The sequence below is a fragment of the Chrysochloris asiatica genome, unplaced genomic scaffold (assembly GCF_000296735.1).
Source record: "Chrysochloris asiatica unplaced genomic scaffold, ChrAsi1.0 scaffold00003, whole genome shotgun sequence".
NCBI lineage: Eukaryota > Metazoa > Chordata > Mammalia > Afrosoricida > Chrysochloridae > Chrysochloris > Chrysochloris asiatica.
This window is the reverse complement of record NW_006408521.1, coordinates 18448173-18461204: the sequence shown is the minus strand read 5'-3', so window position 1 is coordinate 18461204 and position 13032 is coordinate 18448173. Positions and strand designations below refer to the sequence as shown.

General features: G+C 36.2%; 1 protein-coding gene across 3 annotated transcripts in view; it reads right to left on the bottom strand.

The window, feature by feature from the left end:
* EXOC6 (exocyst complex component 6) overlaps positions 1 to 13032 on the bottom strand; it is a 282222-nt gene that overhangs the window by 160140 nt on the left and 109050 nt on the right. For 2 of the 3 annotated variants that reach the window (XM_006831144.1, XM_006831143.1), the window contains exons 10-13: positions 11745 to 11791; positions 11508 to 11628; positions 7517 to 7588; positions 3425 to 3522 (exon numbers count right to left, since the gene is read on the bottom strand). In XM_006831144.1, the coding sequence (XP_006831207.1) occupies positions 3425 to 3522; positions 7517 to 7588; positions 11508 to 11628; positions 11745 to 11791 (338 nt within the window). The remainder of the gene's footprint in view (positions 1 to 3424; positions 3523 to 7516; positions 7589 to 11507; positions 11629 to 11744; positions 11792 to 13032) is intronic. The other variant, XM_006831145.1, reaches the window with a different exon arrangement.

The following is a 13032-nucleotide window of genomic DNA, read 5'->3' as shown; positions in this document are numbered from 1 at the left end:
CACCTAAAAGAAAGACCAGTCAATATGACTACTATTCAAATTTATGCACCAACCAATAACACCAAAGATGAAGAAATTAAAGAGATTTTTACCAACTTCTACAGTCTTAAATAGATCAAACATACAATCAAGATGCATTGATAAATTACTGGTGATTGGAATGCTAAAGGCAGAAACAAAGATAAAGGCTCCACAGTTAGAAAACGGCCTTGGTGATAGAAATGTCCATGGAAACCGCATGATAGAATTTTGCAAGACTTAGTCATTACAAATACCTTTCTTCAACAACATAAGCAGTTAACTATACATTTAGACCTTACAGGATAAAATACACAGGAGTCAAACTGAACACCTTCGTAGAAAGAGATGACAGAGAACCTCAATATCATTAGGCACAACAAAGTTACGGGCCAACTGTGGAAGACACCAGCAATTGCTCATTGCAAGTGCAGGTTGAAGCTGAAAAAAATTAAGTCAAGTTCATTAGAGCCAAAATATGACCGTGAGTATATTCCACCTGAATTTTGAGATCATTTCAAGAATACATTTGGCACCCTAAACATTAATGACTGAAGACCAGAAGATTTGTGGGATGAAAGCAAAGACATCACACATGAAGAAAACAAAAGGTCATTAAAAAGACAGGAAATAAGGTCAGAAGAGATTCTGAAACTTGCTCTTGAATGTGGAGTAAAGTGAAAGGAAGAAATGATGAAGTGAAAGAGCTGATAGATTTCAAAGGACAGTTCCAGAGAACAAAGTATTATAATGAAATGTACAAAAACCTGAAGCTAAAAAGCCAAATGGGAAGAACACACATGGCATTTCTCAAGCTGAAAGAACCGAAGAAACAATTTGAGCCTTGAGTTGCAATACTAAAGGATTGTTGTTGGTGTTTGTTAAATACCGTCAAGTAGGTTTCAACTCATAGTGACCTGTATAGGGTTTCCAAGGATCGGCTGGTAGGTTTGACCTTGCAGTGCAAACTGACTTTATGGACCAGTGCTCATCCCACAGCACCACATCAGGACTCCATTATATGGATAAAATACTGAACATAGAAAGCATTAAAAGAAGGAAACACAGAGTCACTATGCTAAAAAGAATGGGTCGATGTTCAACCATTTCAGGAGGTAGCTCATGATCAAAAACCAATAGAACTGAAGGAAGAAGTCCAAGCTGCACTGAAGGCATTGGTGAAAAACAAAGAATTGACAGAATACCATTTGAAATGTTTCAGCAAACAAATGCAGTACTGGAGGTACTCACTTGCCAAGAAATTTGGAAGACAGCTACCTGGCCAACTGACTGGAAGAGATCCATACTCAGGCCCATTCTAAAGAAAGGTAATCAATCTAACAGAAAGTACAGATTAGTGAACAATATCACATGCATGGAAGATTTTGCTGAAAATCATTCAAAAATGGTTATAGTACTACTACATTGACAGGGTGGTGGTGGTGTGCCATGGAGCCAGTTCCAACTCATAATAATGACCCTGTATAGGGTTTCCAAGGCTCATCTTTCTCCCACAGAACAGCTGGTAGTTTTGAACTACTGACCTTGAGTTTAGAAGCCTGTCTTCACTACATTGGCAGGGTACTGCCAGAAATTCAAGCCAGAATCAGAAGAGGATATGCATGGATCCTGGCAGAAAGCAGAGAATATCAGAAAGATGTTTACCTGTGTTTCACTAACTATGCAAAGGTAATTAACTGTGTGACTCATAACATATTATGGATAATATTGTGAAGAATGGAAATTCCAAAACACTTACTTGTGCACACGAGGAACCTGTATATACACCAAGAGGCAACTGCTCAAACAGAACAAGGAGATACTGCATTGTGTAATATCAGGAAAGGTGTGTGTCAATCAGGGTTGTATCCTTTCACCATACTTATTCAAGCTGTATACTGAGCAAATAATCCAAGAAGCTGGACTATGTGAAGAAGAAGGCAACATCAGGATTTAAGGAAGATTCATTAACATCTTGTGATATGCACATGACACAACCTTGCATGATGAAGAAGTCTTGAAGCATTTACTGATGAAGATCAAAGACTACATACAGCCTTTAGTGTGGATTATACGTCAACATAAAACAAAAATCCTCACAACTGAACTAATATGCAACATCATGATAAACTAAGAAAAGATTAAAGTTGATAAGGAATTTCATGTTACTTGGATCTATAATCAATATATATGGAAGCAGCTGTTAGGAAATCAAATGATGTATTGCACTGGACAAATCTGATGTAAATATCTCTTTTAAGTGACAGAAAGATGTCACTTGAGGACTAAGGTACACCTGACACAAGTCATGGTATTTTCAAAAAAGTTGAACAATGAATAAGGAAGACCGAATAAGAACTGATTTCTTTGAATTATGATGTTGGCAAAGAATACTGACTATGTCATGGACTGTCAGAAGAACAAACACATCTGTTTTAGAGGAAGTACAGCCACAATGCTCCTTAGAAGGGAGGATAGGGAAATTTTGTCTCATGTACTTTGGACATGTTAGCAGGAGGGACCAGTCCCTGGAGAAGAACATCACGCTTGGCAAAGTAAAGGGTCAGTGAAAAGGAGGAAGCCACTCAGTGAGATGGACTGACATCGTGGCTACAATAATGGATTCAAACATAGGATTGATTGTGAGGATGTTACAGGGCTGTGTTTCTTTCTGCCGTGCAAAGGGTTGCTGTAAGTCAGAACTGACTCAGTGGCACCTAACAAGTCTTAAAAGTAACCTTTTACTAAACTGAATTCCATAAACATTTACTGAGTTCCTATTATATGCAAAGCCGTGTACTAGAGCTAGACAATCAAGAATACACAAACAAATAAAACATGGGTGCTCACAATACAGTGGAGGGAAACCAAGCATAAATAATCTATAGCAGTAGTCAGATTTAAAATTATATCATGGAAACAGACAAGTTTTAATTATTCAATACTGAAGATAACATCTACCTTTCAAAGACAGGCAGAAAGAAAAATTTTTAATTTTTTTAAATGAATGGGGAAGAGGTGATTTTCTCTTTTGATAGCAATTCAAATATTTTAGTTCATGCTTGGGAGACAATTGATATAAAAGCAAAAGTGATTTTCCTACTTAGATGATTTGAGATGTTTAAAATTTAATTATCTGTAAAAATAGTACTCTATCAAAGTTTAAAAGCAGTAAACTCTATTACTAAATATCTTTGAACACACAGCCTTACAAGTATCTCATCATTTGCTGAATATAAATTCCAGAACAAGAAGTAACTGGCATAACCTTGGAACAGATGTCATTTTAGAAATGAAAGTGAGTACAATTAAAATTGGTGATTAAGCTAATGGTTAAATGCAAAATCAATTATTGGAACATGTGACTCACTTATTTATAACATTAAGGCACACAGCTTAAACAAACCTGAAAACTCCAGCCCATTTCTTAAGCAGTGTTTCACTGTACTGATCTCTTATTTCAAATAAAAGGTCAAAAAGTCGGTTCACTGGAAAACCATAACCCTAAAATACAAACATAAATAAATAAATAAATAAAAGCCACTAAGTCAAGAATATAAAAATATTCATTAAAAAATAATGAGCACACTGAAGAATTTGGAAATGATTACTATGTCACATGTATGCCCTTCTGACAGTATGGAAAACAGATAACCTTTGACTTCATTCTAGATGCCATTAGATAAGAAAGGATCAAGAAAGAGTTTTATGGAGAATAATTTTTTCACTTCTATTTTTAGTCAAGATTCCAGTATTACTAAAAGAAACATTCTCTGGTGGTTACCTGGGATGGGAAAAAGAGGAGAGTAAATCACTGGTTACAGGGTAGACACATTTGCTCAGGTGAGCAATATACAAGAGGGAGGTTGGTAGAATTATGAAGATAAGGTGAAGACACAGGGAGGTATGCAAGGGCTAAAGGGGATAGAGATAAATATTGATCTATACACCACCTTGGAACAATAGTGTTCTATGTGACAGAGACACAGGCTGAATGGGTATGAGAGAAAGAGTAGGATACATATCTATTTATATATCCAATAAATATGTAAGAGTTTGAAAGATATTTGTAGATGGATAACTACAGGGAAGACAGGGACAACTGCTGTTACATGGAGGGGATTGCAATCATTGAGATGAAACAAAGCATATGATTTTTTTAATGTAAAATTGATCTTATCGGTAAACTGTCACTCAGTTCACACACATAAAAAAAGATTACAGTGTTAGCCTGAAAATATATTGCTATAGTTGTTGTTAGGTGCTACTGAGTCAATTTTGACTCAAAATAACCCTTTATGGCTGAGGAGGATGGTCCCATAGACTTTCTAGACTGGAATCTTTACGGGAGTACATCACCAGGTCTTTCTCCTGAGGAATGGCTGAGTAGGTTTGAACTGCCAGCTTTTCAGTTTAGCTGCTAAGCCCTTAGTCATTGTGCTACCAGGGAACCTTTAAAATGCATTGGTTTTAGTTTTTAAGTGCCATCAAGTAAGTTTAGACTTACAGTGACCCTCTAGGGTTTCCAAGGAGTGGCTAGTGGGTTTGAACTGTCAACCTTTTGATTTGTGGTTCAGTGCTTATCCTATAGCACCACACCAGGACTTCTCAAAATGTGTTCAAAATCAAGAAATTAAGATAACAATTACATAAACAGTAACATCTAAGAGAATAAAATGCTTAGTAAACATTTTTTTACCAGAAAATAAAAACTTGCCAAAGGTTATCTTGTGCCGAGAGGTTGGTGTTATAGAAATACTGTCATGAATGTTAAGGGGCAAGGGGGGGGAGTTGAACCAAACTACAATATTCTGACAGTACATTATAAGCCATACAAGTTAACAATGATAAAACTCAATAAAATAATTCTCTAAAGGATCTTATGGAATCATCTCCTTGAATTTAAGAATAAAGTAGATAATTATTCTATGATGGAAAGACTTATGATAAAGCATTCCCCAAATTATATGAATCTCTAAGTCTAAAAGATGTTCTACAGGAGAAAATGATTAGGGAAATGTATTAGGGAAATGCTACATAGTCACCTCCCATCTGTAAATAAATTTATGGTTTTAAGTTATTTTGAGAATGGCTCTTGGTTGTTTTTGTTGTTGTTAAGTGTTGCCAAGTCGGTTCTGACTCATAGCGACTCTGTATAGGGTTTCCAAGAAGTGGCTGGTGAGCTTGAACTTCCACCTTGCAGTTCAAAGCAACCTTGCAGTATAGTGCTTATTCTACAGCACCACACCAGGACCCCAGGGTCTTGGCAGAGAAACATATTTTATTTCATTTGGTCTTTCCCAAATGTTGTAGACTACAGGACCCTTTGTAAGTAACATCTATTATCTTACTAAGGAAAATGTTAGTCTATTCTTCATGAAATGCGATTTACAACTTTAAAATTCCACACATTAAGCATGAAAAGAAAATGTAGTCAATTTTTTTATTATATCAGATTAAGGAAGGTGAGGGGGAAGTGAGACATCTTAAAATTTTGTTTTGAAAAATCACAAAAACACTGGGTTTTAAAAAAGGTAATTCCATTTAAATCTTATTTTAAATAAGAAAACCAAGCCCTAATGAAGTGACGAGCTCACTGTCATAAAACACTTAGCAAGCCTGAAATTAGGAAATAAGAAAATGAGTGACAATAGCTCTCATATGATGTGGTTTCATATAATATATATAAATTATCATATTCAAAACTCAAATTAGCAATTAATAAAGCCATTTTCACAAGTGAGAATCTAAGGCATACAATTAGTCAGTAACTGAGGCAGAACATAAACTCAGAGTCTGAGTGACTTTACACTCCATGACCCCTGCCCTAAAGCAGAACTTGTATCTTGTAATGTCTAGTTCATGGTTCCTTCCATTATCCCATACACAGTCTACCTTTTTGTTAATTGCAAACTACTTCATTCAAACTGAATTAGGCCAATATTTAAAAGGGTGATATGATTTCCTCAGTACTGTCCAAGTTTCATAATTGGGAAGGAGGTGGTATAAACAGTCCAAGGTATCTGGGAAATACATATATATAAGTAAACATTTGGTTACTACTAATTTGCTACCATCAATATATAATAAAACAAATTGTTGTTGTTGTTGTTGTTGTTGTTAGGTGTTATATAGAGTTGGTTCCAACTCACAATGACCTTATATACAACAGAAGGAAATGCTGATCGGTCCTGCACCATCCTCACAAGCTCTGAGGTGTTTGAGTTCATGATAATAGCCACTATGCCAACCCATCTTGTTGAAGGTTCTCTTTTCACTGACCCTCAAGCATAAGGTTCTTCTCCATGGACTGGCCTCTCTTGATAACAAATCCAAAGTACATGAAACAAAATCTCCCTATCCTCCCTTCTAAGGACCATTCTAGCTGTATTTCTTCCAAGACAGATTTGTTCATTCTTCTGGTAGTCCATGGTATATTAAAAATTCTTCACCAACACCATAACTCAAAGCCATCAATTCTTCTTTAGTCTTCCTTATTCATTGTCCAGCTTTCACTCACATGCACATGAGGCAACTGAAAATACCATACTTTGGGTCAGGTGTTCCTTAGTCCTCAAACTGATATCTTTGCTTCTGAAGACTTTAAAGAGATCTTTTGCAACAGATTGACACAATGCAATGTTTGATTTCTTGACTGCTACTCCCATGGGAGTTGATTGTGGATCCAAGTAAAATGAAATTCTTGACACCTTTAATCTTTTCTCTGTTTCTTATGGTGTTGCTTATTGATCCAATTGTGAGGAGTGCTGTTTTCTTTATAGAGGTGTAATCCATACTGAATGCTACAGGCTTTAATCTTCAACAGTAAGTGCATCAAGTGTGCTTCACTTTCAGCAAGCAAAGTTATGCTGGTCATCTGCATATGGCAGGTTGTTAATGAGTCTTGCTCCAATCCAGATGCTGTGTTCTTCACAGATTCTAGATGCTTGCATTGTTTGCTCAGCACACAGGTTGAACAAATATGGTTAAGGGATCCAACCCTGAAATACACCTTTCCTTATTTTAAACCATGCAGAATGTCCTTACTGTGTTCTAAAGACTGCCTCGTGGTTTATATACATGTTCCACATAAACACACGTAACTGTTATGGAATTCCCATTGTTTACATTTTCATCTATAATTTGTTTTGATCTCTGCAGTTCAATACCTTTGCATAGTCAATAAAATACTAAATACTACCAGTCACAATAACAACAACAGGCCAAGTATGGAACAGATCCTTAATTGTTCATATGTAAAGGTGAAGCTGCAGATAGTTAAAACAACTTTACAAGAGCCAAAGTAAGACCTTGAGTATATCATAACTGATTTAGAGACCATCTGAGGACAGATTGGACGAAGTGAATATTAACAGCAGAAGACCTGATGAGTTGTGGGATAAAATCAAGGACATCAAGACAAGTTAGAGTTGTCTCTATTTTATATATCTTCAGGTGCTCAAAATCATTACTGCTTGACTGTAAGAATATCACCCACCTGCAAAGTATCTGCAAATATTACAATGAGATTCTTCAGCTCCAAAACAAGATCAGGATCAGTGCAGTAAGACTGGGTAGAGTTGGAGGTGGAAACACAAACAAACAAAAAAGTCATTTGTTTAAAACATGACTAAGAAATAAAAACCTAAAAATGTTTTGTTTTTTAATAATAAATTTAGTTAGGTTCACAACAGGCTTCCTCGATTCACCGAAAATGCCCAGGGAAAAGTCATAACATGACATGCTTAAAGTAATTCAATTATATGGAAAACATATTTTTCCTGTAATGTGTACACACTAATCTTTGTTCAAAGATATGATGTATGTACTTCTAAAAGTCTTTAGAGTTTAAGGAAATATTTTTCTTAAACTGAAAAAATGGCTTCTACGTATTTTTTCTTAATTATACAAATATAACTAACACAACACTTGAAAATTCAGCATTTTTAGTGACACCAATAACATCAGCCATGCTGTACAACCATTACCACTAGCTGATGTCAAATTTCCATCACTAGTACCAGAATTTTTCAATTATTAAAGACACGTACAAGGGCATTTCAAAAAGGTCATGGCAAACCCAATTATCTTTTCATTCCATTTTCCACAAGCTTTCAAGGCCCCTCATATTATTTTTTTTCTGTATAAGAATGACATTTTAAAATATTTTATTAGTAATTCAAACAGAAGAATTATTAATTTCAAATGAATAGTAAAATTCAGTTTGTCCATTTAAGAGTATTTTAAAATTTTTTGAGTGTGATGTTATCTTTATATGTTATGACTTCATGGAGTTAATAAATACATTATAATTTGGAGTCCTGGTATAGTGCCTCAGGATAAGCAGTGGACCACAAGGCAGGTTTGAACCACAAGGTCAGCAGTTCAAACTCACCAGCCACTCCACAGGGTCACTATGAGTAAGACCCTACTCAATGGCACATAACAATAACATTACAATTTAAGGATCCCTGGTAACTTACTGGGTTACACGTTGGGCTGCTAACCACAAAGTTAACAGTTTGAGTCTACCAGGCACTTACTGGGAGAAAAATGAGACTTTCTGCTCCTGTAAAGATTTACAATCTCGGAAACCCTGTATAGGGGTCGCTATGAGTCAGAACCAACTCAACAACACTTAACAAGTGGTGCAGTGGTTAAGTTCTCAGCTGTTATCTGGAAGGTTGGTGGTTCGAACCCACCAGTCACTCCAGAGTAGACAGAGAGCAGTCTGCTTCTATAAAGATTTACAGTCTTAGAAACCCTATGGGGCAGTTCTACCCTGTCCTGTAGAGTCAGAATCTCCTTGAGGTCAATGGGTTTGACTTTTAGGAGTCTATTCCTGGTATGATGCTGTAGGTAAGCACTGGACTGCTAACTGCAAATTCAGCAGTTCAAACCCATCAGGCACTCCTTGGAAACCTCATACAGGGTCGCTATGAGTGAGAACTGACTTGACAGTACTTAACAACAACAACACTACAATTTTAAATATTCGGAACTGATTTAAATACAAACCATGGTAAAATGTACTGTCCTTTATTAATATGAGAAAAAAAGCTGTAATTCATTGGATAATTAGTGATATCAAAAGCCTACATTCCTTATCATCAAAATGAACTTTTCAAGAATGTAAAAAGACATCTACAGAATCAGAGAAAACATTTACAATAATATATCTAATAAGGACTAGTATCTAAAGTATTTAAAGAACTCTTATAACTCAACAATAAAGTGAAAAATTACACAATTTTTAAAATGGGTGAAGTCATAAACATGTATAAATTTGACAGAGAATATTTCTACATATGTACTTATATATGTTGAAAATATATCCATAAATAGTAGTGCAACAGGGGACTGTTGTTAGGTGCCATCGAGTTTTATGGGTCAGGAATAATTTTTTCACTTCTCTTTTTGGTCAAGATTACAGTATAACTAAAAGAAGCATTCTTTGATGGTTACCAGGGACAGGAGGGAAGAGAGAGTAATTCACTGGCTAGAGGGTAGAAACGCTGGCTCAGGTGATGGGGAGGGCAATGTACAAAAAGAGGGAGGTTAGCAGAATGATGAAGACATGTGAAGACACAGAGAGGTCTGCAAGGGCTAAAGGGGATAGAGGTGAATAGGGATACCGACACCCCCTGATGTGGTGCTGTGGGTGAAGGCACTGGACTGAAGTCGGTTTCAAGCTCACCAACCATTCCTGGGAAACTCTTTAGCTCTCTATGAGTCGTAACTGACTCAACGGCACTTAACAACAACAACAACAACACAACAGTGTTCTGTGTGTAGATACATGGGAAGAGACACAGGCTGAATGCATATGGGCTGCTTTCAGCCTCATAGCAACAGGTAAACCACCACAGTACAACACACGGACCAATGAGTGGTAGATGCAAGGGACAAACTTAGGAAAACTTCTTAGCCATAACCAAACACCTTGAAGGATTGAGTCACTGGGCCTGGAGACTTAGGATCAGAATCTCAGGGGACACCAATGTCAACTGACAGAGCGCAGTCCACAAAGATATCACTCTACAGTCCACTTTGGTGAATAGTGGAGTCTTCAAATTTTTTGAGTGGTCATCTAATGTGCAACTATTCATCTATACCTATCAGGAGCCAAAAAACAAAACAACACCAAAAAAATGTGAAGAAAATCAAAGACAAAGGAAACAACTAGGAATAATGGACTAATGACTCTGAGACTTGAAGAACTAGATGGTGCCCAGCTACCAATACAGGCCACTCTGAAAGGGATCACAAAGATGGTTTTGGATAGAGTAGGAAAAAAAAATATGAAACAAAATTTAAAATCATAAAAAAAAAAAAATCAGGCTTATTGGTCTGACTAGTGGACCCCCAACACTATGGCCCTTAGACACTATTCAAGCCTGTTAACTGAACAAACCCCAGTAGCTCGACTTTCAGCCAAACAATAGATCTATAAGGTGAACAGTAACACCAGGGAGACATGAGCTCCTTAGAGCACTCAACCATACAAGATCAAAAGGGCAGCATTTGCCTAGCAATAAAGCTCAGAAGTTGGACGAGTCTGTTATACTGTGGGGAGTACAACCAATGTCACAAAATAAAATGTATATGAATTGTTAAATGAAAAAACAATTTGCTCTGTAAATGTTCACCCAAATCACAATAAAAAGGTGTTTTTTTAGAGTCTACATTACTGACAAATAAGAATGCAGCATATCTATAGTCTAAATATCATGTAAGTTAACAATCTTCCCTCCAAATACTTAAATATTTTAAATCTCAATAGACCCAATGGCACTTAAAAACAACATTATAATGATAAGACTATAATAAATATTAAGAGATTACAATATGAGTTTTTTTTTTAAGGTAAGCTACTAAAATTGCCTTAAGAAAAGGTGCAAACTGAACAATTATTAATTTAAATAATTCTACTACTACTACTGACACTCTTTAACTGTTCCCAGAAAAGACACATTAAAAAACAATTGATCATTTTACTTTAATCCATAAAGGCTTAATCCATAAAGGTTATTATTTCAAATTAAGTTCAAATCCTGACAATTGCTTATTTTTAAGAAATTAATCATTGTAGTGTATTGCTGAAAACAAATTTTAAATATCAAAAAACATGTACTATTGAGTTGTAATGGTGGCATTTATTTTGGAAACAAATCATTTGAAATGATAATTTAAAATCCTTTTTTCACAGTGCTGCTCAGGGATTTAATGAAGAGGTCAGTTAAGACAAATGAGACTAGCCTAATGCTTCATCTTCAGTTAAACTGTACTAAAAGTGTTTGGAGAAACCCCAGTCAGTTGCAAAATTACAGCCTGATACTACTAGGCAAACAGAAGCCTAGCATTACCAATTTAGAATAATTATCAAAAAATGTAGAATGATGGAGGCAGTTTTCCTCTGACATTATACATTTCAGAAGTTCTTGAAGTAACTGAATTAAAATTTTAGTAGCACAAATTGTCTGACTTACTGAATGAGCTCTAAGGACAGCAATTATCTTTGAGAGGGCCATGTTCCAAAGTTCATCAGTGTATGCCCTGGTTACTAATCCTTGGGTCACATGTAAAATGTGATCTTCCACCACAAAGAACCTAAAAGAGTAATTAACAACATAATATGTCAGAAGAAAAAAATCCAAGTATAAAATAATTATTTCTGGCTTTTAATATAAAATTATAATAAATTAATTTGCATATTAGATACATACCCTACGATTTGAGTGAAATATCTTCTATAGCCATCAACTGTTTCATGCTTTAAACAAAAAATAAAATTTAATTTAAACCAAATAAACATCAGTAACATAAAATTAGTTCCAAGTCACCACAACATTCAGTCACTTAAAGAATAGTTATTGAGAACCTATAATAAGTATTGGAGTCCTGGTTCAGTGCTGTAGGATAAATTCAGGACCGCAAGGTTGGTTTAAATCACAAGGTTGGCAGTTTAAAATCACCAGCTGCTCTTTGGAAACCATATACCAGGTCACTGTGAGTCAAAACCGACTCAACGGCACTTAACAACAACGTAAGTGATGGGGAGAAAAGTGAGGTTTTCTTCTCTCATAAAAATTTAAAAGCCTCAGAAAACCTATACAGAGTTGCTATGGCTTCATGGTACTTTAACAACAATGACATTATACGGCTGTATACTGATGTGGCACTACAGGATAAGCACTGGACTGCAAACCATAAGGTCAGTGGTTCAAACCCACCAGCTGCTCCTCTGAAACCCTGCACAGGGTTGATATGAGTCAAAATCGACTTGACAGCACTTAACAACAACAACATACTTCTGTAGGCACAAAGAATACATCAATAAATAACTAAGTCTTTATACCCTAACACAACTTCTGTTTGAAAGAATCTAGATAGACAACAAGCAAGTTAAGAACGATTTCAGAACTCTGTTCTCAACAGGCTAGCTCAAGCTACCATCTTGGATTCACTTGAGCTACTGCACAGGCCTCCTACTTAGTCTCCCTAGCTTCCAAGTTTGTCCTAGACAGTCTACTTTCCATACAGTAGTCAGACTGATACTTACACTTACAAAACATAGATCATTATATCTTCTGCAAAAAAGAAGTCCAAGCTGTACTGAAAGCATTGGCAAAAAACAAACTCCAAGAATTGATGGAATACAATTTGAAAAGTTTTAGCAAACTGAAGCAACATGTTTGTTTGTAAGCCAGTCACTTCTTGCCTTTGTAGTCCTCCCCTCCCCATTTGAGTATCCAATGTCCAAGCTGCCCTTCTCCATCCAATCTGTGTGTGTGGGGGGGGGAGGGGGGAGGGTGGGAGTTTGAATGTTTCTTGCTGTGAGGATTTGTTCCCTCTTTTGAGTCGCTGCTCCATAGGTATAGGTCAAGTTCATCAGATCGTATCAGCTCACTCTTTATTTTTTCCCTCTTCTTTCCTCTCCTGGTTGAGCTCCGATCATCCAGTCATCCGGTCCAGGTCACGTGGGTATCATCTGCAAGTGTGGGCGCTCCTGTG